Raw genomic sequence first — 27,287 nt, 5'->3', positions numbered from 1 at the left:
GGATCCCTTGGTCCCTATGGTTCTGTAGGTTCTGCCCCATGCCTCACCAGGTGTGTGTTTCCTCAGCATCATCTGTGCTGTGGCACTCACTTCCCTGAAAGGCACATGTGGCCTCGTCATATGCTGAGAGGACCATCTAGAGAAAGCAAGCAAACAAAAACAGGGAGCCAAAATCACCCCCATTCTCCTTCCACTTTGCTCTCAGCAGCCCAGTAGGATATTAGGTACACGGCTGCCCTCTCAGGAGGCTCATAAAGATCACACCTCACTTATCCCTTATGACTCATCCTGCTGGTGTCATCCCATTGTGAGCTCCACTTCCCATCTCTGCCTGCCTCTGCCAGAGCAACGCCTGAATAACTGAGATCCACAGCTGTTGACTTCACAACTCGACTTTACCGCTCAGAAGGTATTTGTGGCCGAGCCAGCCCTGTCCCCTTCCCGTGTCAGGACTCGTGGCAAGGATCCCATTGCTGTTCACAATGGCTTAGCAGAAGCAGTAAGAGGCCAGTGCTGCTTTTGGTCTTCTGTAAAAGCCACGTGTGAAATGAAGCAGGTCCTTCATCCCTGGTTAAGGGGTGCCTGAAGATGACTCGTGGGAGAGGCAGGCTCCCATTTAGCACCCGGTACATTCTGTGCAATTTAGAAAGAATCCCGCACCGGGGTGGGATGGACCACCACTGGCAAGCTAGTAGGTGGATTTGTGGAACCCTGGACACCCTGAATGCATGTGGAGCCAATGATCCCAAACATTATGGGATGGAACTTGCCATGGATGCCATGTTCAGTGGCTCTGTGAAGCTCAGCGCCATCCCCTACCATGCCAATAGGAGTGTGCACACTGGCCTTAGTTCTTGCCTGTTCTTCCTGAGGTTTGGTCTTTCTGTTTCCCTGGCTGATTCCCAATCAGTAACCTGGAGTTGTGAATGAGAAAACCCCTGGACATGTTCACATCCGGTCTCCCCCAGCTGTGAATCACAAACGCAATTACCAGCCATTTGTGAAGAAAGCGTTGGTGACTCATGAACTTCAAGACACAGGTCTGTGCATTAGTTTCTTTGCCATTTAACACCTGTAATAGTTAGTGAGCTTCCCCGCCAAAATCTGAAATTATCGGTGGGCGTTTGGGCCAGTTATGGAGAGGTGGCGGGGGGTAAATACTCATTATTATGAACATCCGTTTTAGTTCATTGCTGTGAGATGAAATAGCAAAAGTTAATCATGAGCCAAAATTACTGTTTCGCTTCTTGGAATGCATCCAAATGTTGTCCTTGGCTGATTAAAAGAGCAGGGGTCTCTACAGACTTGTCTCAATATAGTGATATGTCAATGGAATCAGACCAGCCAGCCAGAAGCTCACCAAGGGCATCCGTCAGCTGGTAACAGCCCTTCACCCTGTTCTTTGTCTGCGGCATATGGAGAACTCAATGGAGTCCTGCTTTGGAACATGGAGGGTCACTTAGCTGGTTATACTTCCATGAATATACTGAATGGTTGCAAATTTTGCATGTTGGAAGAAGTGCTTCACTTTGACAGTGCCAAAACCTATAGCAGAGAAATTTCAGGCATCGTGAGAGATACTGAAAAATACAGATTATGGTTCTTAATTTTGATTCATTTCAAAATCCTGAAGTATGTATCCTTTGAAAGGGGTTAGCCATCAAACTTCATTAGGAATGAAGGAGGACTCCCTTCCCACCCCCTCTAATATAGCTGATCTGTTGCTGTGTCTGCTAGTATCCTTGCACACTCTCTACAATGGTTTGAAGCCTCTTATTGCCTTGGTTGAGAAACAGACCCTGTTTGTGCTCATGTGAAATGGTGTGTTCTTGGGCAGAATGTGGGTGTGATCCCTGAAATAGACTTTGCTTGGAGAGCCCAGTTGAAATGGACTTTGCCTGGAAATGTGAAGGAATAGAAGGCTCACTGAAGACCAGAAGTGGTATTATTTCGCCAGTGCAGACATATCCTTCAAATCAGGATGAATCTGCACTGCAAAATAGGAGCTAACTCAAGAGAAGACTGTGCGCTATAGCTCAGTTAGTTGCCATTGGGACATAAAACTGCCCGGTGTGCATAGACCCTGCCTAACTTTGTGGAATGTTTGTGGAGATTGTGGAATGTGCTCCCCAGAGAGGTTCGCCTGGTGCCGAGCCTATATTCTTTTCGGCGCCAGGTCAAAACCTTTTTATTCAATCGTTATTTTAAAAATTAACTTTTTAACGGTTCTAATGGTTGCTTTGGATTTAATTCATTTATTTGTATTGGTTATTTATTGTTTTATTATATTGTAATTGATTTAGTGTATTCTGATTTTAATATTGCAAGCCATCGTGAGATGTCTCACACATAGGACGGCATATAAAAGTTTTAAATAAATAAATAACTCGAGTAGGGACAAGCGGAGTTGAACAGATGACCTCAGTCAACAGGAGGTCTTCTACATGATGTTCAAAATTCCGCACTCCCACTAGGAACCAGATTTATGGAAGCAGCCATAAATCTTTGGCTATCTATCCCAAACCAACTGTTAAGATATTCAGGAGAGGCTTAACTGGGCATTCCATGACTAATGAATGGAATGACACTAGGAATATGTGAGGAATCTGATAGAGAGGTGAAACTCCAATGGATTTTCCGGATCTGTGCCATCTGCCCCCAATTTCAGTTTGTTCGCCCGGTGCTGGTATCTATGTGCTGTGGAATGAGTTCAGCTAACTCGTGGGTTTCTGTCTTTAAGGCAAGCCACAAGTTGTGTAAATCAACATGTGGCTGCAGCACATTTGTGCAGAATCAGCTGGTTCACGCAAACTGCAATTTGTGCAAATTACAATTCATGCAAAATCACACTAGAGTTAGGTGGTTTGGGGGCTATCTATTTGGGCAAAATTTGCTGATTTTGAACAAATAGTGGTAGATCCATGTAGGGTTTGGGTGCTTGTGTAAATTCACTAGCAACTTGCCATCCTTCTTAGAGACAGAAGTCTATGAAAAAAGAGCAGCGACTTAGCTTGCTTCCAGTCATTGAATTAGAAATGGACAGAAAATCTGTCAAGCTCAAAAGGCAGATTTCCCTGTTTTGGTACATAGAATCATGCAGTTGGAAGGGACCAAGAAGGTCATTAAGTCCACCCCACTCCTCACTGCAGGACTCAGGTCTCCCATCCAAATATTAACCAGGCCTGATCCTGCTTAGTTTCTTTGATTAGGCAGGATCAGGCACTTCAAGCTAACAACCACCACCCCTGGATTGCTCAGTGGTGAGTTTTAAATCCCTCTTGAAAATGAAACAGTTGAGGCAACCTTTTTTGGCTTGTAACGCAAAACATTATGTTGCTCTATTTGTTGTTGTTTTCACTGTATTTGTTTAATTTGTGGTCCCTGTAACTTTGTTAATTTTCCCTTTACACATGAAGCACTTAGAGATGTTGCTCCATTATACAATATGATAATGAAGTCTTTACATTATATATATATTGTATATACTTCAATATATACAGTGAAGATATGCAAGGATCATGAAAGGTACAACTTTCAAAACAGCTCAGTGTCTCTCTTATACTCCCAGTCCTTCTGTGTCAGAGCAACAATATTCATCTTTTCTTCTTCTTCTTTTTGAAAATCCACCATCCTTTGCGATGCCTGTAGGAATGGGACCAAACCAATGTATTGTATTTGATATGTGATACTGAGGAATCTGTGAAAGAACTACCTTAATTACAGATTGACCAAGAATATCCTTAGCCATATTTTCAAGCAACGTTAAAGATGCAAAGGAAACATCATTCTCATTGCATCATATTGCTTTGCCTTTCCCTTAAATCCCTGTGTCATCAAGAGAACCCTAGGAATTTGCAATCCATAGAAAGAGCCAAGATTAATTCTTTGTGGGAGCTCTCTGGGCCATAGAAATGGCTCTGGTTTAAGTCTGTAGTGTTGGGATTCCACTAGATTCAAAAATCAGTGCTACTTTTCTGGACTGAAGATGTGATTGTCCTTTGTTTTTTCAAACCAGAAATACTGCTCAAACGTAGTAAGCCACGATTGCATGAGGATTTTCCTAGCTCTGCTCCCCAGCAACTGGTATTGAGAGGCACACTGCCTCTATGATCAAAGTTAATACATAGCCACCATAATTAATAGCCTTTGATGGCATTATCCTCCATTAATGTGTCTAATCCTCTTTAAAGGCCAACCAGATTGGCATGCATCGTTCGGGGCAGGTGTCAGGACTGCTTGTGTTGGTGCCCCGTTTGCTCTGCCCTGCCCTGCCCTCTGGGGGCTTTGTTTGTTTGAAAATGTTGGGAATATTTATGCAGTTTTGGAGCCTGGGAAATAGATGCAAATGTCGTAGTTGGAAAGGCAATGGAGGGGAAATTCGTGCCCATTTATTCTTATTTACTTCATTTCTCTATCACCCCACCGCTGAAGCTCTCTGGGCGGTTTACACAATCCATAAAAACAAGTGATAGAAATGCAATTGGGAAGTGAAACGCATTTCTGAGAGGTTGGGGAAGATGTTCTAGGTCAAGATCCTGAGATGCAGGAGGAAGAGGAGGCGATTATCTCAAGGTCAGGTGCTTTGCTGAGCCAGACAATGTCTGGGAATGGTCGAGATGCACAGCCAGTGGGAGGGGTCCCTGAGGATGAGGAATTCTCCCCCCTCCCCGCGCCGCCATCAACGCTGTGGCAAGGTGTCAGCAGAGATGGGGGTCCAATTGAATAAGCAGCCCGTGGAGAGGAGGCGTGCTCAGCTTCATAGAGCCCCTCCCAAGGGGATGGGGCCCAGGCATGTGCGTAAGGCGAGTTCCTGGAGGTAAACACTAGATAGGGTTCAGCATACAGCTCTGTGCATGCTCAGAGATCCATTCTGGATGATTCATACTTGGGAGAAATAAAGAAAGTAGCCAGGAAAATAGTCTGTGGCTGGTGATTGCTTGGAGGAACAACCTCGGCTCACAACAAAACCCGCCCGAGCTGTCCCATGTCCCCTGAGCAAGGCTGCCGCCGCTGCTAATTAAAATTCAACTGTCAGGCTCGTCAAATTTTCTACATGCACGAGTGTGTGTGTGTGTGTGTGGCATGCAGTTTCTTGGCTCTTGGCTCAGCTAGCAGAGTATCTTGAGCTCGTCCTGACCAATGGACTGACTTGGTATAATATGACAGCTTCGAATGTGTTCACATAACCAACCTGTTTCTGGCGAGATGGGCCAAGGCGGCTTTTTTCTGAACTCCATCTCTACTGGGAGGAGCAGAGCTATTCTGGACTAAGCTATGAGGCTGCTAGGCAGAAATGGGAGACCTCTTTAGCCTTAACTGCAATTTTGATATTTTTAGACAAAGTGCAATTCTGATGGTTATGAAAAATGACTGAGCATTTAACATCCCTTCTGAAAACAAGCCTGGGTGCTCTTTTTTTAATGAAGTAGGCTGGAGCTAGGTAATGGAAGCACTAAGATAGGAAGGTGGGGGGAATCAGTGGAATGCACTATTTAAATCCCCTAAACTGTGTTAAATTGATTGGCTCTCGCGTGGGAAGGATAATCTTTTGGTACCAAGCCTCTCACTGAGAAATATAGAGCTTACTTCTCCGGGGAGGATCTCCATATGCAACTGCAGCATGTCTTATTTTATGGATATACGGCTAATAGTTCAAGAGCCCATGTTTCTTCTACCTCATATAAGGTGGCTACTTTCCACCCATGGATACAAGAAAGCGTGAGTCTGATGGGCATATAGACTAGAGGGCAGCTCACATAACCTTTGCTTTACATCAAAATATGTGGCTTAAACCTGTGCCTTTGTGTTCCATAATGCTTTTTGACAGGGCAGGGCAGAGCGATTTGCCTTTAGTATTCTGCTCAGAACCATTTTGTGTTCCCACTTTCAAGGACTAGAAGGCCATCAAAAGCAAGATAAAATCCTTTGACTTCAGGAAGCTGGGTAGCTTTGTCTCTGGCCTACTTTTCCCTCTCTTCAAATCTCTGCAATGCATTATCTTTTCAGAACCAGCTTTGAAACTATTTGTTTATGCTCATGTCCCCATGTACACAGTGCTTTCTAGAGCTTTATATGCTTTAAAAAAGGCAAGTTCAAAATGAGGAATGGCAGCAGGGCAGGTGAAGTGGTGGTGAGGGAGAGATGAGAGTTGCAAGGTATGCAGGCAAACATAGTTACATTTATTAATAGAGCTGTTGTGTGGTTGTATACTCAGAAATAAGTTCCACCAGGTTGCATGGGGCTTACACCCTAAGCTAGGAAAAAATCTTAGAATATAAGCATTAGAGGAAAAGATTTGGAGGCTGAATTACCATTAGTTTACCTCAGGGATTACAGTCTCTATCCCAAGTAGGGTGGGGGAGAAGGGGAATCCCAAATGTTAACTAACTAACTAAACTAAATAAATGTGGACATGAGGCCATCCATATGGTATGGTGCTGTGGTTAAGACTATGGGACTGGGACTCAGGCGATCCGGGTTCGAGTCCCTGCTCAGCCATGGAGCCAACTGGGTGTCTTTGGGCCACAGACTCTCAGCCCAACCTGCCTCACAGGGTTGTTGTAGACTGAGAGCAGGAAGTGATGTAACCCAATTTGAGTTCTGTAAAAAAGCAAAAGATAGGACAGAAATCGAAGAAATACATAAAAATCTGCCACCGTGACTTGTCCGTGTCTAGACAAGGCATGTGTTAAACCCTTTCAAGCCCAACTTTTCCTTCATTCTTTTCATGAAGTTTGCTACCCATATTAAAGGCAGTGTGTAATGCTAGAAACACTCTCTTACACGTGCAGAGGGCAAACCTTTAGTAACAAAGGGCTTTGAAATGAGGCACAGCTTGTCTTTCAGCACAAAATCACTTTCAGGGAAAATGTGGTAGATTGTGTACCAATGAGGTGCCTCATGTCCCACGTTAAAATTATGACACAGCAGAAAGCGTTTTCTGACTCAGAGACATATTGAATGTTTTTTTGGCTTCTGGCCTCCCTCAGCACTTTCCTAATATGGCGTGAGTCCAGGACCTTCCTAGGAGATGGCTTAGGGTTGCTGAGAACCCTGATTAATGGAAGGAGTGATATTAATATGTCATTTGACATTTATATATGCAAATATTCTGTTCTCTGGTTGCTTTCTGCAGCCATGAAGCTGCCAATAGCTTTGGTGGGGAGGCCCCATAGTGCATGTATCATTTCTCCTCTGTAGTTACAGTATCTCACGTATATGATTAGCATCTACCACAGTCCCCTCTAACCTCCGCTAAAGCATGGTTGCTTTTCGAACTTCAGTCACAGAACATTCATGTAATATCTAGTTTGACACTTGGTTTTACAATAAAGATAGTTAGTGAAGTGTATCATTTTGCACTGATGTTTTGCTTCTGATGCAAAATATATATCCTTAGACTGACACTGTAGGCCTATAATATGGGTCACCAACTGGAGACTCTAAAAGGCACTGTGTCCCCACGAATTCTGTACCAACATGGGGATGAATAAAGCATGGAGAACATGGCATGTTAGTCAACAGAATATTGTTTTTCATGCAACCAAGTTGTTGTCCAAGGGCTACAGTTTTATTGGCCCCCCAAAAAATTATTCACCAGCTCAACAAAGCAGTATCATCAGGATCAATCCATATTCATAGTGATATAATATTCATATTTTGCTGTTTCTCAGAAATGCATCTCTTTTTGAGCATTGTGTCTGTAAGTGCCAACCTAAACAAGAGTTGTGCCACTCAGAAGCTTGAGCACAGCACTATGACTCTTGGGTTGCCCTGTGAAAAGTGTTATTTTCTGTCCCCATACATTGTGTTCTTATGGACTGCCAGTGTTTTGTACCTACTTATTTTGCACCTAATTAGTTTCTGTGAATAAAGCATCAGATTTTCCTAAGTAATGCAGGGCAGTGCCACATGATACTGACTTGGATGTCCACATAAATTGAAGTTAAGATTTTGATAGGATGGACCACTTAGACTGTCTCTGACAGTGATCAACTGCTGTGAAAAGGGGTGTTAAAGAAGGATGGCAAAAGATGGAAAAGAGGGGAAAGACGGCGAAATGATCAGAAAGAAGTAAACATTAGTGGACTCTCATTTTGCAATATTTTTTAACTATAAGATTGAAAAGAAGAAACATTTTGACTAAGCTGTTGCTAACGTAGGCCAGGGCTGCCTTGAGCTTTCATTTCAGGTTATGACATTGTACAGTTCATTAATGCAGTGTGGTCTGTAAGCTAAATATAATATGGGGAACAATGGAGGAGCCTGGAGGAGCAATGGCATGGCAAAGACCAGAACCATGTAAACAAGAGACAAAGCAGCTGAGTGACAGGAAAGGGAGATTCTTGGCTGAACTAGATATTTGGTAGCAGGAACTGTTCTAGGAACCCTGGTTGACCCTGGACAGAATTGGACTGTGTGATTTGCAAGAACAAGAGCCCATAGGAGAGCAGTGCTCAATTTTCTCTCTCCCTGCTTCTTTCCAATGCAACCCTTTCCTCCAGTTAGTATCCCTCCCATAGCAAGCAACATTCTGTCGTTCTCAATCTGGCCATCCTAGGACAAGAGACAGAATGCAATCTCTGAGTATGCAGCACCCAAGTCACAGAATTTTGGAGGTAAAAAGCAGAGCTGTGCCTGCGAAGCAGTAGAGAACTGGTACAAACACTGGGTAATGCTCTCTCTAGTTGCCTCAGCACAGGGGGCTGCTCCTAGTGAAGAGAATCCAAAGGCACAGTGCAACAGTTACATCTTTTACCTCCATGGATTTTCCATGGCAAACAAAATATCCATGCCAGCCCTGCTCAGCTCTTGCAAATTCAGGGCTGCAGCTTCCTTTATGGATGTCATCCATCTCAAAGCAAGTCTTCCGTCCCTTCCTCTGCCTTCGACTTGCCCTGGCATGAAGATCTTCTCCAGGAAGTCCTGCCGTCTCATGATGTGCCCGAAGTAGGACAGCCTCCCTTTTGTCATTTTTGCTTTCAGGGAAAGCCCTGGCTTGATCTGCTCTAGGACTGACTGGCTGGTCTTTCTGCTGCTCCAACGTATTCGCCAAGCTGTCCTGCAGAATGGGTTCCGAAAGCATGCATTTTCTTCACAGGGTCGCCCTATGCCCGAGAGGACTTGACAGCACGGGAGTTGCAGTGCGGCCATCGCGAAAGGCCGGGGCAGGCCGTGCCGCTCTGCGCGCCCTCCCCGCGGCGAGCCGCAGAAAAACCCCGGTAACCCTGCTTCAGATCGCGTTGCGCGCGGCCCTGGGTCTGCCGGGTCCGGAGGGAAGCTCTAGGGCAGGCGGCCTGGAAGGGCGGCCCGCAAGAGGCGGCTGAGCGGAGGCCCCTCGCCGGGGATGCGGGACCGGGAGCGCAGGCCGCAGCCGCGCCGCGGTTGCCATGGCGCCCGCATACACCGCGATTCATTCCCTCCCCCACCCCCACGCACTCCCCGTTGCTATGGCGCCCGCGCAGCCAATGGGAGGCCGGATGGGCAGCCCGGCGGCAGGGGGCGAGCGGATGGGGGAAGCGTTTCACCGCGCACTGAGGCGGAAGTGTGTCCCGTCGAGTTGGGGCCGCGCCCGGAAGTGAGGGCTGTGTGGCGGGGGAGGCACCTCCTGTCGGCGGCGCTCGCCCGGCTCCCGGCTCGTACTTGCCCGCTTGATCCGCGTGAAGGAGCGGACGCGCCCGCGGGCCCGGAGGCTGAGGCGACGGCTCCTGCGGGTCTCGCGAGAGTTGCCTTCCGTGGCCGGGAGGAGGCGGAGAGTGGAGCCGCGTCCCCTCCCCTCGCCTCCTCCCGCCTCCTCCCCCTCCAGGAAGCGTCTGGGCCCGACACGGGAAGATGGCGGCGGCCGGAGGCGGCAGCGGGTGCTGCGGCGGCGGCTCTCGGGCAGCGGAAGGGCCCGAGCTGTGAGACCCCGCGCGGGGCCGGCGTGGACGGGCGGGAGCGAGCTGCGGCGGAGGATGAGCTTGCTTTGCGCTCAGTATCTCCGGTGAGGAGAGCCGGGGGGGGGGACATGGGGGGGGGGGGGAGGGGGGAGGGAGGGGGGGGGCCTGGGGGGGGGGCTGTTAAAGCCCCCGGGGAAAGGGGGGGGGGGGGGGGGCGCGGGGGCCCCCCCCCCCCCCCCCCCCCCCATGCGAAGGGAAAGGCCCGGGGGAGCTCAGCGGGCATGTGAGGGATGCTGCTCTGCCGGAGCCTTCTGAAGGGAGATCACCCGGTGATGATGGCAGTGGTGAGAGGAGGAATAGGAGAGCGTGTTCTCCGGCGAGGGACTTTTCCCATCGTGTAACGCCGGCAGTGGCTGTCTTAGCTGTCATAGAGCAAAAATGCATTCCTTTTAAAGGCAGCTGTCCTCCTGTCTATATTTCGTGTGCATAGGTGAGCAATTATGGCACTCAAGAATGTAACAGCATGTGTCTGGAGGATTTTTTTCTGTAGCTTCCACAATTGGGTGTTTGGGGTTGCACAGATGTACCTAAAAATAAAACTGGAACAGAGAACGTGAGAAGTGGAATATGGATTCCTCTCCAGCAGCCCACTCCTTCCTAGTTCCATGCACCTACATTCACCTGAAGCATGTTAAAATCTGATCAAGCCCTGTGGGTTGGGCAGTGGGTGTGAATATTAGAAATAAGTCAAACGGCGTGTGTGTAGGAGCTGCTAAAGAAAAGAGGTAGGATTAGACGGTTCTCTTACTGTGCAGGGATTCTTCCAGCGCTCTTGCTGGGAAAGGGGATTTAGTGAGAAATAATGTGTTGAAGGGAGCTGACGTTTCATGGCTGATAGGAGAGAGGATGGTTGGATGAGCAAATGAGCAGACTGTGTGGAAGAGAGGAGTAGGCTCAAGGAAGTGAAGTGAGGGACCCTTGATCATTGAAAGATGCTGCGTAGTGGCAAAAGAGAGGCTGAGTATGGCAACTTTGCTGCTTGGGCATATTTTAATTTACTTGTCTTTCTCCCTGATTTCTGCAATACTGAACAGATATCCAACAGTCATGTCATGCAATTCTGCTCAACATTGTTAAAGGATACCAACATTTGGCCTCTGGTTTAAGGTGAAATCTTTAACTGCAGTGAGTGGCATACCAAAGACTCCTGTGTTTAAGAAGCTGTAAAATGAGATTCCAAACTAAGAACTTCTCTTCTGGTAGCCTCCATGTACTTTTTACCCAAGCCATCAACACTACACATGTTTAAAATCAATCAGTCTTTGGATAGCAAGAAAGGAGATAATCCAGGAGATATTTGATCTAAGTGTGATAGTGCAAATATATCTTGAGGTCTCAAAACAAGACAGCCATGAGTAAAGAAAATGCTTCCCATCGTCAGACATACCTCAGATATGACTCTACATGCTTTTCCTATCACGATTGGATTAGTCCCAATTATGTTTTAGATTGTTGTTGCTAAAGGCGTTTTGCATTGCTGTCCAATTTGTCTAAGTCATTCAAAAATCTTGTGACAGCACATTAGATTGAGACATCCCCAAATGTCCCAGGTGATCACCTTATCTATAGGAGAATGCAGGAATGAGATTCATTAATATCCATAGTTATTCAGCTGGGTATGCGTGTCTGAACTAGACCAGGGAGTTCTATTTCTTAATGCCCATCTGTTTTAAAAGGGACTGTTATTTGTCTTGTTTAATAAAGGAAGAGCATTTCTGAATAAGGGAGACCCAGCCAGTTCCAGGCCTGTGTCCAACCTCCCTTGTTGGAGAAGTTTTTGGAACAGGTGGTGAAGGAGCATCCTGCATCCTTCCTCGATCGCTTTCCAGTCTGGCTTCAGGCCTGATATTGAAATTGAGAGGGTGCTGGAAGTTCTGCGAACTCTCTGTACCTGGAGACTTAAAGTGGAAATGCTGTCCCCGTTGATCATGTTTGTGGTCTCTGTTGCTATTGATAGCCTTCACCACATCATTCTCTGGCACCTTTCAGAAGCTTAGGCCAAGGTGTCAAGACTTGCTCTTCAGTGTCTTTGCTTTTCTTAGCCGGAATGATTTGGAGTGACCATTGGCATGGTGAGTTTAGCCCCGTGGGAGTTGGCATGTTCCATCACAGCACTGCTTAATGTCTCTGTGCTGGTGACAGCTGTTTTCACATCTCAGTAAATATCTTGGAATGGCTGTTTCTTTGGATTATACCTGCAGCAAAAGTTCTGTTAGGATTGTACTTCATGAGACCAGTAGCATTTCAAATTGTTTTGAATTTGTTCCTAAATAGTCTTGTAGTACCATAAAGCCCTGCACTTTTATGATGGCATAAACATTCATGGGCTAGAGGCCTGTTTATCAGATGTATGACTGTTATTGACAATACACATGTTTGGAGGTGAGATTGTAAACATTGAGATCAGAGGGAAATGAAGTATAGACTTAGTGGTCTAAATTACCCATTTCAACTCTATGATTCTAACTATTGCCTGAGCCAGTTCACACAATGTGGTTGATTATTTAATTCACTGGCCACATAGGTGTGTAGTTGCCATTTTGAATATGCAGCTCCTGATTGGAGCAGTCAGGGTTTCAGAGTGTTGTACAGACCTGACCACCATGGGTTGTTGGTAGGGGAAATACCACTCATAACTCTACTGCTGTTCAAGGGGTTCCCTATTCAGAATGGCAGTCCTATGATGACCACTCCATATTCTGTGAACCAAGTCACTGAGACTCACATTAATAATAGTGATCGTTCATAAAACAGTTGCTCCTGATAAAATAAACATTCTGGCAATTTAAAAGAAAAGGGTTACCAAGCCTCTGATGACAGAATTTAATCTCTTGATAAACAGTAGCTCAGCAGTCTCTCACTCTAAGCTCCCTTTGAAGTTTCTTTGCTCTACAGTAGTCCTTTAAAGTCAGTGACACTCCCAGAGTGTCTTGGGATGCTGAAGCGAACACCAACTGTTTTTTGCCATTTCTGCTGTTAGATTTCTGTCCATTTAATCTTAATCTGCAGAAGCTGGCCTTTTTGCCTAAAGCAGAATGCAGAAAGGCATCGCTGTCAAAAGACAAGCTGGTGAATGAACAAGGTGGTGACATTAGGTTCTGCAATAGTGTTGCCAGAGTAGATATGGGGGAAGAATTGGGATCTGGGTTTGTTTCATGGCTTAGTCCCTGTGTTTCTATACTCGCAGTTTGGCCTGCTATTGCTAGTGAGTAGTAGTTCTAGACTGGGCAGCATTCTGCAAAGGGTAATCAGACCACCACACTCTCTCTTGATTGTGGTGCAACAGACTAACAAGTTTGTCTCTCTAGGAATTGTTTTGTTTATGCATTCCTTTTCCAGAAATAATGGGGAAAGAGACCTCCTTTTCTTGGGAGAAAAGAGAAAATGAGTAAGAAGGACAGGGATGGACATGCTAGCCACTTTCTAGATCACATCCTCTTATGGTGTGCAGAGTCAGCCAGGAACAGAATTAACCACTGCTAGGTATCCCTACAAAAACATTCTGTTAATAAGGAATTGCGTCTGGGAAAGTATGGCCTTCCATGGCTGTAGGCACATTTCCAGTAGTAGTTGGCATGGTGCTAAAGTTCTAGGGCAGACATACTTAGAAATGCTATGGCGAAAGATGAAATAGTGAATTAAAGCAGATGTGTGTGGCAATTGTAAGCAAGAAAGCAAAGGCAGTAAGAGAATGGAATTTCTCATAGGCCATTAAAACATAGTCAAAAATTACGCCAGTGTCTGAGGGGTAATTAGGACACTATCCTAAAAGCTGCAGTCCTAAACACTCTAGTACTAGAGAATAATGCTCCTTGGCAATAGTGGGACTTAATTCTGAGTAAATATGAGCACAATCGTACTATAAAAGAGTCTCAACACTCCCTCAGTCTCTGTGGAAGTTCCCAGTACAAAAATTGAATCAATCCCCTGCAAAACCAGGATACGAGTATAATGTTTCCAAGGCATGAGAAAAATGCTAACATCTGGCTCATAGGAATTATGAATCATAAAGTTCAGGAGGGGTGAACCAGACAATGATTTTTTAAAAAGATTTGCATTTATGGGCTATCATGAGCTACCTCACAGGGTTGTTATGTCTATGACTATGTCACCCTGAGCTCTTGTGAGGAGAGGTAAGATATAAATAGTCTCATCACTGTAAGGACACTTTACCATAGAGCAATATTGCAGTATTGAGTTTATTTGTCTATTTATCGTATTTATATCCCACCTTTTTTCCTTTCAAGGAACTGAAGATGGCTCACATAATTCTCCTCACAACAGAAATCCTGTGAAGTAGGTTGGGCTCAGATCTGTTACTGGTCCAAGTCACCCATCGAGTTCCACGGACCTCCTGAATCCCAGTCCAGCATTTTTAACCTCTATGTCATACTGGTTTAGCACCAGGTTCAGTATTGGTGGGTCATACTTGAACCTGTTTCAGGGTGAAACACTCTATTAAGTCATAACTTCAAGTAATCATTTGAAGTCAATTGAATGGAATTGAAACCTTAATCAAAGTTGATGTACAAGACATTTTTCAAAGAGTTTATTAATAGCTTTTCAGGAGTTTCAGTCTGCACAAACTCTCAGTTCATATGAAAGTGATATATCTTGTGCATTGAAGCTAAAATGGTCTTCTCATGTCCTCTGTTTTCAACTCAGTGTGTCTGGTTAACTTTGCACATGTAGATTTGCCACTATTTGAGTACCAGCGGAGAATATGTCTACCTGTATGCAAGTCTTACAACTTTTCTGCTTCTAACAACACTTACATATTTTATCTTTTAAAGAGTTTTCAAGTAGAGGAGTGTGAAGAGGAAGCAGTCCTTTGTACAAATGGAAGAAAAAGTCTTCTTGTATGGTTTATTTTGGCTCTGTTACTTTTCTGATGCTTTGGCCACAGCAGTGTTTTAATTCAACAGCAGGATTTCAGGGCACATGTTGCGTTTGTTGAGGTATTTGACCATTAAAGCATATTGGCTATAACATAATGATCAACTTAGGAATTTCAGTGGAAAGAGAATACTAATATGTGGAAAAGCTAAAACCTTAAAATATTTACTGTTATAATATATTTGATACAGAATTCTTGGGAGCAAAATCTCAGTGCAGTGCCTCTGAGACCTGAAAAGAGCAAAAACTGGTAGTTTAACTCAGGCTTCTAAGCAGTTCTAGTTCAATCATACAACTGTCAATCGTATGTCCCACAGACCATATGTCCTTTTTCAGGCCCCATGCTTTCCTTCTCTTGGTTTGCGTTGTTCTGTGTGCTTATCCTAGCTTCTAGAAGACTTGGGGTGAGATTGTTACACTCAAGTGCAATTTAAATTCAGCAAAATAAGTTTTGTAGATTAAAAAAAAACCTTGAATAGTTCCCCATTTGGGATACATTACCCCAGTATACGTGCATGCTTTATTTTCTGTATAAATTAGAATGATTTGGAATGAAATAATGTAGGGATAAGTTAGCGAGGAGTAGATTCCTATCTCTACTTTGATCTTCATATTGAACTCTCTGTTCTGAGGGAACTCTTTCCAGCTGGACTTTTCTTTTGAAGAAAACCCTGTGCGTTGTTAAAAAAAATGGAGTGTGTTGTAGGACAGTGCTCCTCAACCTACTGCCCTTCAGATGTTCCATTCCAAAACAACTGGCGAGCACCGAGTCAGAGAAAGCTATTCTGGGATTAGTCAGTTCAAATGGAGCATTGACCAAGCCAGTTGGATATCAGTACTATCTTAGGTAAACTGAGCATGCACCTGGAACACTTCAGATAATGTTTTGCAACTGTCTGGGGGAAGCGTGACCATTATTATTGATACTGGGTAACAATAGAATCGCTGATAAGCTGCTAAGAACCCTACAGGGTTTCCTGAACAACAGTTTGAAAACCTTCATTTTATCCTGCGATGTTGTTCAGCCTTCCATGAGATCTGCAGCTATGCAGACCGTTTTTCTCTCTCTTCCCCATACTGTCATATTTATTGACTAACAAAGGAATCTGGAAGATAAAAGCACTGATTGTGTCCACCCAGTTGTGCCTATTCTGGCCCTCCTAACTTGCCTTTTCTATGGATCCAAGTGTTTGAGCATGTGAAATCTGTGTTTAAAAAAACATGAATTCTTTGTTAGCTCCTTTTCAATGGAAGTCTGTGTTACCATCTTCTGCTACAGTTTGCAATGCAGTCTTCCCTTGGTCGCACTTGTTGGGACAGGTCGATCATCAGAATAAGCTTTGTAGAGAACACCCTTTGAGGAGGTCTGTACTTTGTCCTGACCCAGCAAATTATTCTGAAGTGTCTATGCTATGCATAGAAAAATTGGGGCGGGGGATCATACAGCTTCTATAGATTGACAGAGATGGATTTTTGCCAATTCTTCCACGCCTGTAGTCAAAGAGTGCTGAAGCTCTAGAAAATGTGTGCTGAGGAATGAAGGCTACATTGCACGTTAATTGTCCCCAGGCATTTGGTATAGCAAGGTAGTCCTAATTAATAGGGGACTGTTGGAAACAGCGAAATATCTCTGGCACAGTCCTGCTGCTGTCCCAGTGGTTTTCAAAGATGGTTCTGCAGTATTTTCTTTAATAAGATTCTGCAGCCTCCATAGAACTAATTCCCAAATCCCTGAATTTGTAAAAAAATATATTGGTCTTTTTAAAGGGATGTGGTTGTAGATAAGGTAGAAACCTATTTATGTTGTCTTTTGTATCTTATTACACCATCTTACGAACTAGTTGTGTTTACATGTTTCCTTTTATAAATCTGTTAGGCAAAGGTGGAAATACTGCACTGATCCTGTGCTATCTGAAAATCATTTACATGATAACATACAACTTCTCTTCTGGCATGGAAATTACTTGCTTGTTTTACTTCTCACATTCATCCATCTTAAAGCTATGAAGTTGAAGTTTAGGGCATTAGGAATAGGTTTACCATAGATTGTGCCTTGCCTATTTCTCTTATTTCAGTCAAGCCTATGATTGAAAGAGCTCTTATTTTTATTTATTCATATTTTACCTTTGTGCATGCCTGTGTTCTTGGGAATTTTAGTACATGAATCCATATACTATGTATTTGTCCTCAGTAGGTAGCATGGGGAAGTCAAGATAGAAGACTGGAGTGTATGTTTGTGTGAGCAATTGTATTGAACATCTAAATGCATACCAGTTAGTTGAAAGTGTATCTAGATGTATGTTGGGCATTTAGCCCTTAAATGCCCAACCTGTAAATTGTGATGTTAGTTCTTGACTATAGGCCTGTGCCTGTTTGTGTTGTTCTTATTTTTGTGGTCATGCAGGAGCAGTCTACACATTCAGTGATAAATGGGTCTGTAAAACCAAGTTGCATCTTTACTGCAGAGAATCGGAGGGTATGTAGCGTTTTCTAGGGGAGATGTGGCTGGCAGGGTTATGCCTTTAAGCTGCTATTTCCGTATGCCTCCCTCTCTTGGCATGACAAACACACCTGGGAATTTTGCATTGTGGAAGTGACAGTGAAAGAATTTCAAGGGAAGGGGCATGTATACATATGCTGTCCTCCTACACCAATGCTTTGCTGTGATTCTTAGATTTATCTTGTTGAAGTGTAGATTAGCCTCCACTTGTCTCAAAAGCAAACTTGACAATGAAAATTTGCTTTGAATTTGATAATGCCATTGTCCGTTTGTTGAGACTTGCAATCTGTGCGGTGTAATTAATTTTCTGTATTTTAAAAAAAGCCTTTGCATATAAGACTAAGGGCAAAATTAGGGGAAAATGTACAGGCACCAATCTTCTTGTTCAAGGATAGGCTGGGCATGTACATGATAGCCATGTCATGAGCAGCGCCGGCTGGAGCCAGGGGTTAGACTAGATGGCCTGGGAGGTCCCTCCTGACTCTATGTTTCTCTCTGTGTGTGCGCTTTTGTGAATGCAAGGACTTGATCTTATGTCCTACTACATTTGTGCTGCAACTCAAACCTAAAGGTTTGACGAGGTTGTATGTGTTCACTGATGACTGAGTTTAAACTCTTTGAGTTTAGCATTGTGCCTTGTACAGCATTTTACATACACTCAGGTGACTACAGCAGTGATGAAATGTCTCGGGCTAATTTATCTTTCATTTCATATTGAGTCAGATATGAGAAACGGCAATTAAGGATGCCATCCAATATGGCTGCCTGTAACCCTCCGAAGGCAGAAGATTGCAGGGATCCAGTGGAAGGGAGAAGCTTACAGAGGCTAGCTTTGCCATCTAAATGTTTTCCTCCTCACGAGGAAGAGAACGTGGGGCCCTGCCAGGATTCCCAGGAGGTTGGTAGTGCCTTGCTGCTCCTCTCCCCTTGGAATCCCACCTAAAGATGGTCTTCTGTCTTCCGAGTCCAGTGGTGTAGAAAGAACCACACTGGCTGCAAAGGCAGTGGAAACAGCTAGGGTCCTGACCTGTCTGACCTCCCAGACAATGTTGGAAGGTCATAGGATTGCATTCCAAGGAATTAAGTCAACTATTGTATGTGAGCAATGCCCAGTGAAATCTATAAAGATGGGAGAGTAGGTTTTTGGTAGGACTTCCAGTATTTAGCAAGAGGGGTCCATGGCCCTGTATAGTTCATTGTCTCTTCTCATGGCTAGCAGAAACACGCACTAAAGAAAGACAGTGAAAACCTGCTAAATTTGCATCAGTTCACAGACACTCAGCTTAACCTACCTCGCAGGAGTGTAGTTGTGGAGAGGAGGAGAACTTTGCAAGATGGGTTGGAGTCCTTGCAAGAAGAGGACAGAATGCATGGATTAAATTACAATAAATGCAATGCAAGAGTAATAATGGAGAGTGTATGTGATATCAGCAGAATAATTGCTGTCTTGACTAAAATGCTCTCCCCTCCAACCCCTGCTCACACTGGGTCTGAAGTAGTGGCAGCTGGCATGGAAAGAACTTGCACTAGCTGTGCAGAAAGAGAGAGGGCACACTCTAGTCGAAGTGCACACTCCAAAGTCATAGTTCCAGCTTTGACCTTGGAACAAATTTCTGAGGTCAGAATCTGGAATGCTGACCTTGTACGTGGTTGTCTTGACCTTGTCTGGTGACCATAAGATTGTTATTTTGCCATGGGAGCAATTTCAGTCTTTTATGGCTATATTGCATGGAGAAATGTGATAAACGATCCAGAAAATCATGCATTTGGTAGAACTGACACCCTGCATAGCATCCAAATGTATTTCTGTATTCTTCAAGCATTAGAAACCAAAGTCACTGTCTCTTAACTAATTTTAAAAGTGTCTAAACAGATGTTCTTTTTAGATAGCAGATCTTCAAAAAGATACTTTTCTACAATAAAACACTTAAAAAAAAGAAATTCCTTTCTCATATTACTTTTTTCTTCATTCTCCATGTTTCTTTCTATATTGCTTTCTTTATTTTGTGAAAAAGTGTTCTCACTGTTGATTCTGTTATCTCTTGTAGGATGCACTTTATGGTTATGAAGTCCACTCACTGGCACTCTCAATGTGGGTATGAGAGAGCTTAAGTATGTGTGTTCTTTGCCATTCATACACATTTGGTGTCTGGAATTTGAGAAGGGAGGGCCATGGGTAAAAGTATGAAGCTTTGTAAACCCAGTTTTTTTCAATTTTGTGTTCTATCTATCTATCTATCCATCTATCTCAGTTATTGAAATTATTTATTTATTTATTTATTTCAATTAAAGAATTCATACAGTGTGTTATCAACAAATGTTTCCAGGGTTTCACATGCAGGGCAGCCTTTGATGCCTCTCACAAAGTTAATCCTTCTGACGTAACTGGTGTGCTGGTTCAGTTTACTAGTGCATTACAGATAAATGCAGGACCTTTTCAAGATACAGGTCGTCAGGTCCTTTCCCACTGTCCCAACCTCGGCCACGAAAGAGCTGCTGTTCCCCTTGATACGCTTTGCTGAACAAGAGGGGTGAACGCAGAGAGCTCTCCTTAGTTTCATTCCACTGGGAGCTGTGGCAGCTTACTTCCAAGTAACGTTGATGTGGGTGGAACTACTAAAGAGCAGGAATTGGAGGGTGTATGCTGGGGGTGAAGGTACCAGCTGCCAGGAAGCAAGGCCTGGGGGCAGGCGGGAGTTTTGACAGCAGGTGTTTGAGCTTCAAGGTTAGGACTATTTTTAGGGGAAAGTGGACAAACATAGCATGGCACGGCAATCTGTTTGTGTCTGAATATTTTCTGAGTAAAAGATATATGGAAAAGGAAGATTGCATTTGATGGAGCAGAACAATATATTCTTTTTTCAGAATAACACTTTAGTTGAAATCTTTGTTTATAAATTGATGAAAAGGAAACTAGTTGCATATGTTTCATGGACAATAATATATTTTCTTAAACACAGGATAAAAGGAAGCAAGGATTCAGATTTCTGCAGTTCAGATGACCACAAATCCAGATTTTATCCGATGTATTTTCATTTATTTATTCAAAGCTGGGGTGCATATTTTAACTTGTTGGTTGTTTTTAGAGGTACTACAGTTGGAATGTAGGCTTCTGAAGAGGGTTGTGGGTTCATAGGTCAGCTGAAAGAAACAAACACAGATAAGATGCCTTGATTTCTGTGGTACTTGAATTTAAGGGCTTGTATTCTTAATTTAGATGGAAACTAATGGCTTATTAGATACCTGAGATCTTAGCAATAGTGAACTTTAATTAGATGACAACATACCAAATGCTAACTATGCATGTAACAACTTGGTAAACTAACAGTTGGTTTTGTCATGTCAAATGATCTGGAATAACTTTCTTGGGTTTCTGATGAGGTGCAGAAGGGCACTAGGATTTTGGCAGCTCAAGATAGACTGTCAGTTTTGCAAGTAGGTTACATGCATGCCGTGATATGTTCACGTGCCATGAGCAATTGTCTGTGTTCACCAAGTTGAATAACCAGACTATTAAAATTATGTCATTGCTAGCTAGTGACTTTTTAGCTATGTAGCTGACAGTAGAGGGATATTAAACTAAAGCTCTTTAGTTTGACTTTGCTATTCCAGCCCCAGATATACTTTATAAATGTAAACTTAAAAGTTAATATCAAATGTGCAATGGACACTTCTTAAAAAGACATCCTGCATTTAAATGAAGTTTTCACTTCAAAGGTTCTTGTTCAATTAATTTACCACTCGTAATTATGTAGTCTATACTCCCTATGCTATTGCAAAAGCAGCCTTACCCATGGGATATGCTTGTGTAAATTTTGATAAGTTTTGGTATTCTATCCAGGCTTAGAAAACTTTAGTAGCCAGTGCAGATAGGAAAATGTCAAGCAGGTGTGTGCATCTAGTGTGCTTACAGATGGCTTGGCATGTAATTCTCACCAGCCCTAGTGAAATAGTCTATGGTGAGGGATTATGAGAATTGGAGAAGTTCATATTGTAAGGGCTTTGATGGGCATATTAGGTGTCCTGGGCTACAAAAACAACTTTGTGATAGTACCAAAGTTGAATTGACCTCCACATTGGCAACTTCAGTCTTTAACCTCGCTTTCTAACAAATCTGGTCTTGTCCCAGGATGACAAGACTGTGTACACAACAGTTCCTGAACTTGCTTCATTCATTGATTTGCTCACCAATGAATGAAGCAGACCAAAGGCTGAAGTGAGCGGAAGGTTTTCAGTTTGTAGGAGAAAAGGTATCAGGGTCACTTGAGTGCGGTAGAGAGAAGAGAAACAGTGATTCATAAACGCGGGACGTTTTGCTGCTTAAGAATGAACACTCAACATGCCACCCCCTCTCCATGACCCTGAGTACCGTGTGAAGGTTGGTCACTTATTTTGGCAGCTGAGGTAGACGATCCAACAAGACCACTTCCCCTTCCCTGGCAGTGAAAGGAAATTAGTAGTAAGTAAAGCAGCCAACTATTTGGCGCCCTTTCACGGCACACACAATCAGCCACCTGAAGCAGCCCTCTCACTCTTCCTCATGGCAGGCCCTGTGAATGAAGTAACAACTGTCAAACACTTTGGCACCAGCCCTTTGGAACTTCTGCATGGAGATTGTTGTAGCATGATAACTGTTGCTTTACAGAACAGCGCAACATGAATATCCTGTTCCTTTTCTGTAGAGACTATACAAGTAATGCTACATATGTCACAGCTTTACCTGAATGTCTTCCACCTCGTGGCCTACCTCCATTGAAAAATCCTTCTGTTCCAAGTGAGCTCCAGAGACAGCTTGGGCCTGATGGACTTTTAATCATGGACTTGTCAAGAATATTGCCTTACATGAATAAAGATAACTTAAGCTGGTTCAGAGTCATGTGCTGCCACACCTTATGTTAGCCGTAAGAAAGTCCTTTTGTTTGAACTGAATAGATGAGAGCAGGTGCTAGCACCTAACATCAGTTGTTTCTGTTCTCGCTGTAAAGTGAATCATGGTTGTACAGAGGCCAGAATGGACTTCAGCTTGTAACAAAGATGGTGATGATAAGTGAGCTGAAATGTGCTTGAACACCTGGTTTAGGAGAGAAAACAGCCATGCGCACTCCCACTTCCTTGCAAATTGGACTCCTGTGTGGAGTCATTTTCTTAGCATGCTATGCTACATGACAACGGCAATACAGAAACTAAAGGTACCTGGTAAAGTTGCATTTCTTCGGACATCAACCCAGCGAGTGAGCAGCCAGATGTGTGAGAAGTTGAAAGTGAGGGCACTTACTGGTCTCCTGTACTGGATATGAAGAAATTCAGGAAGTGGTACTTGAGTATGTCATTCCCACAAAAGAGTAGCCAGATCTTTGGAGTGAAAAGGTCGTAAGCTTTTCCCTGCTTTGTGATGATCTGGGGATTAATAGGCACAAGGAATGCACCCATATAACCCATAGGATTTATGTAGCACAATTTGGGGTGATGCTTTTGTCCTCTTCCTCGGAGTCAGATAACCTCTGAAATCTTGTTTCCCCATGTTTGGACAATGTGCATATTGTTATTCCGGTGCAAGCGCTCTAAATGGCTTTTGAATGGGATTAATAATCTGAGCTTGAATTGTGGTAAGAATCTTTGTTTAGTGTCAGGGAAACATATTGATGAAAAATAGATTGTTGTAGATTACAAAGCTGATCTTCAGTAGCGTTCAAGATAGTCTTCAATAGGATGAAAGTAAAGGTCAGAAAAATCACTCAACCTCATCTAAGGGAAAGATACAATGTGAGTTAGGGTTTGTTTGTTTGTTTTTGTTTTTTGTTTTCAGATAATCACTATCTTCTCTGTTGGGTTATTTCTGTAAGCTGATCAAATACTTCCTTTTTATTATGATTTTGTATATGTGAATTTGAGTATCAAGGAATGTAATGTGGGAATTTTGTTATTTATTTTTCAAATGTGGGAAAGTAAATAACAAAAGGCTAAAATGACACTTTTCCTCTAGCATGGAGTATCAAGATACTCCATCAGAATGAAATTCATTTACTCTGTACTGAGCCCCTATGTACTTAGGGTTTGAATGTGCATGGATTTTAACTTAATTTTTTTTTTCATCAACTATTCTAAGTATTATTATTGTGTGTTCCTCTTGCAGGCAGGCAGAAGTCCTGAAGGCTGACATGACAGGTAATGAGCTATATTTTCCTTGCAAAGCTGCCAGAAACTTAGGTGGTACATTTTCAATAAATGGCCTTGCAAGGCGTGAATCTGCCACAACACATCTACTCGCCATGGTGAGCCTGGTGCTGCCAGCTGGTGAGCAGCCATCCTTCCTCCAACTTTTGAGTGCAGAGTTGAGCATGAATCTTTTACACGGCTTGACAAGTCGGCACACTTTTTGGCATTGTCAGCAAGGCCTTTCCAAAATTGCAAACCTATGAAGATGAACTGGGCATGAATGAGGTTCAGAAAACACAGTTTTCCCACCTACTTTTGCTTCTGGCTGTGCCACCATCCCAAAATGAAATCTGCTCCATCTCCTGACCCCCTCAAAACAAACAAAGGAGAAGCAGTAGTTTAACTCACACAGCCACCTCAGGACAACTCAGAGCTATCCTAATATGTTATCACAAAATATCTAAACCCATTCATTGGCTCCAAATCGTTCCACATAGTCTGCATACCGAGAAGCTTGAAAGCATACACATTATTCTGTCGATCTATCAATCTATCACTTCTGTATGCCGCCACATAGGCAGAGGTTCTCTATTATGGGATAACTATTTTGAGCTGCAGTCTTTGTAGTTGAGCTATATGTTAGTGAATCTTCCTTGAGGAAGTGGGGGAAATTTTATTGTAATGATAGTTCTTAAAAATTATTATTTTTCATTTTATTCAGATTCGAAGCTGGGTCCAGCCGAAGCCTGGACATCCAGACAAGCTTTGCAGGACTTATACCAGAAAATGCTTGTAACAGATTTGGAGTATGCATTGGACAAAAAAGTGGAACAGGATCTGTAAGTATTCCGACTCATATATGTACAATTTATCCGAGGCAACCTGGATTGCTTATCAGTTTGGGATAGAATGAATTCCATTTATTCAAAGTAGCACTGTTTTTCTGTGTGTGAACTTTAACAGATTACTGATCTTGCAATCCTTTCAGGTTATCACTTGCCTTTCTTAAGGCACCTGTCAGTCCGTGATGCAAATTACTGCTGCCCCCCTCCCCTTTGCTCTGTTGCTGTATTTGATGGATGGCTCCGGCACTTGATTTCATTAGCATCCTGGTGGACTCTCCCTCATAGCTGGGGTGGCGTGGTGGTGGGAGAGGGAGGGAGGCTTCGCATGGTTCACCGGCATCTGCTGTACCCCCAGTGAGGATAATTCTCAAGAGCAGACAGAACTGGCCATCCCTGTCCTCATATACCTCCCCAGGGCCAATTTTTAGGTCATTCCAGAATCTTGATCAGCAGTTATTTTTGTCAGAGGACCATTTTACAATCGTCAGAGACCCAGCCCCTAACCCAAAATCCCCTTTGTCATGAATGCTGTTCATCCATGCCCCTTGTTCGCCTTGAGGGATTTGCCCTAGGAACTGCTGATCCCTGTGCGAGTGTTTATATTTAGATAAATTTGCTCCACCTCCTCCTCAACAAGGAGATGAACAGAATTCCACAGTGACTGATGAGATTTCTGTATACTGAAATGTGTTGTAAGTCATACTGTGGCCGTCAGCACACTGAAATAAAAAGCCACACTGCATGGTGCTGCTGTCTGATACTCAGTTAGTACAGTATATATTTCAGGTATTGAAAATGCTCACTGAAATAGGCCGACTGTACTTATTTCTAGTAGAAAGAATCTAATCTGTATGCAAAAAGGCAGCAGGGAGCTGTTTCAGTAACATGTTGAGATGATGTTGGTGCTGCCAGGCTTCATCACTGAAGGTTTTTCGGATGGCCTTCTCCTAATTATGTTCCATTGGACTGGCTTGTGGCTGCAATTGTGTGCCGTAGGTTTTGTCTTATGCTGGTCTTTTATTTTTTTAATTGCTGTTTTTATAACCGCATCCATCCAAATGTGGATCTAACTGTTGCGTGACACCTTGGGAGGGATCCTGCTTGGAAAGTCAGTCTAGAAGTGTTCCAAATAAATAATAAGTTACATCAGTGCACATTTTAAAGGGTGCAGATGAGTGTTTAAAGACACTGCAGATGAGGCCAGTGTCTTTTTGCATGTCCCTTTTTTGTGCCACATGGAACAGTGTGAAATTTCTCTTCCTTTCTCTAGGTGGAATCATGCCTTTAAGAATCAGATCACAACACTACAGGGTCAAGCAAAAAACCGATCAAATCCAAATCGGAGTGAAGTTCAGGCAAACCTCTCTCTGTTCCTAGAGGCAGCTAGTGGCTTCTATACACAGGTGAGTCAAGGGACACTGTGACCATGGGGTACAGGAATAGTGGAGCTGGTTTGGCCTGAAATAGTCCATGAAAACACTTCGCATTTGCAAAAAGAAAACAAGGAAGAAAAAAGAAAAAAAATCAAATCCCAAACCCTTCAGAAACTGGAGAATCTGACATGCCGAAGGTAATTATTAAGAGGTATTTAACTCAAGTAGAAAATGCAGGATTTGAGTGTAGAAGTCAGGCCATTTTTCCTTGCTGCTGAAGTCATTCATAGCCAGTCTTTTAACAATATACAAGGTGGCTTACCTGCCTTTCGTAATGCTAGAAATTCATTGAGATCTAGGATGAACGAAAGGAAGTTCTGCTTTACACAGTACATAGTGAAGCTTAGCTTGTCCAAGATGGGATGATTTTACAAGACGCTGATGGAGACTGAATGGCCAGTCTTAATGGTCCTGTGCAGGTAAGGGGCAGCATGCTGCAGAATTTCAGTTGCTGGAGAATAATGGAGGATTGGGATGTCTGGTTTTGGTTTTTCCCCAAAAATATTTGGTTGGCCACCATAGAAACAGGATACTACTTCAGTCTTCATGTGATCCAGAAAGCATTGCGTGTGTGTGTGTGTGTGTGTGTGTGTTCCATGTTACTTTAACTGTTGTTCTATTGCACTTCTTCTCCATTGTAGGGACTTTAGATAACCTGTGGACTTAATTTAAAATAATTTAGATTATTAGTCTGTCTTGCCTAGCATTTTCTACTCTTGACTGGCAGCAGCTCTTCAAGATCTGATCTCTTCAGGTTGAGATTCTTTTATCTGGAGATGCCATGAACTGAACCTAGGACCATGTGCATGCAGAGCATATATCCTGGCTTTGAGCTTTAACTACTGAGAAGCGAAATAAGTCTAGAATGATCAAATATGAATTTGGTTTCCACACCTGGGGAAGGAAAGAAGCCACAGTAGCTTTTTTCCCATGTGCTGCATGTGCTGCCTTATTTTCAAAACTACTTGCACAATGCACAGGTTGTCCTGTCATCTGAACCCAGCGAGGGTGGGCAATGGGGGTGGATTCCAAACCCTGTAATAAGTCATGGGTTGTGCAGTGGTTTGGAAGCCTCTTCTTTTGCTTGCTTTGCTGGATTTGATTGACCCAGCATGGGGCAGAAGAAGAAGCCACTGTGGTGTTTTCTCGTTTCCCAGATGTGTGAACAGTCAATTTTTCAAGCACTTTTAGTCTTGCACAGAAGCTTTCATTTCAGGGAAAACATGGGGAGGATTTTAAAAGGGGAAACACTAAATCAAATCTTGACTTATCTCAAGGTTTGTTAGAAATGGAAAACATCCAAAGAGAGCATATAAAATATTCTGCAAAAAAGAGGATAATGTTGGCATGAGCTTACTAGATGATGTATTAGTAGGAGTGGATTATGGCTTCTGTGAGTGAATTGTTTTATCAGGGAAAGATAGTGAGGCTGTACAGAGGCTGATGCATCATAATTTCATTGACATGATTTGAGGAGAGATCTTGGAAACCTTAAATTGTATAAAGTTAAACTGGTTCA

The 27,287-nt window shown here is 43.3% G+C and overlaps 1 protein-coding gene across 3 annotated transcripts in view; it reads left to right on the top strand.

Moving 5' to 3' along the window:
* Positions 1 to 9,638: 9,638 nt before the first annotated feature.
* Positions 9,639 to 27,287, top strand: part of SMG7 (SMG7 nonsense mediated mRNA decay factor) — a 60,178-nt gene continuing 42,529 nt past the window's right edge. For 2 of the 3 annotated variants that reach the window (XM_044439305.1, XM_044439304.1), the window contains exons 1-4: positions 9,640 to 9,982; positions 23,468 to 23,499; positions 24,212 to 24,329; positions 25,606 to 25,738. In XM_044439305.1, the coding sequence (XP_044295240.1) occupies positions 9,954 to 9,982; positions 23,468 to 23,499; positions 24,212 to 24,329; positions 25,606 to 25,738 (312 nt within the window). In that variant the 5' untranslated portion in view covers positions 9,640 to 9,953. Of the gene's footprint in view, positions 9,983 to 23,467; positions 23,500 to 24,211; positions 24,330 to 25,605; positions 25,739 to 27,287 lie in introns of all 3 variants that reach the window. The other variant, XM_044439303.1, reaches the window with a different exon arrangement.

This window comes from Varanus komodoensis, unplaced genomic scaffold (assembly GCF_004798865.1).
Source record: "Varanus komodoensis strain SLA01 unplaced genomic scaffold, ASM479886v1 scaffold34_1, whole genome shotgun sequence".
NCBI classification, from domain to species: domain Eukaryota; kingdom Metazoa; phylum Chordata; class Lepidosauria; order Squamata; family Varanidae; genus Varanus; species Varanus komodoensis.
Note: the sequence above shows the minus strand (reverse complement) of the source record. Positions and strands in the feature narration are given on the sequence as shown.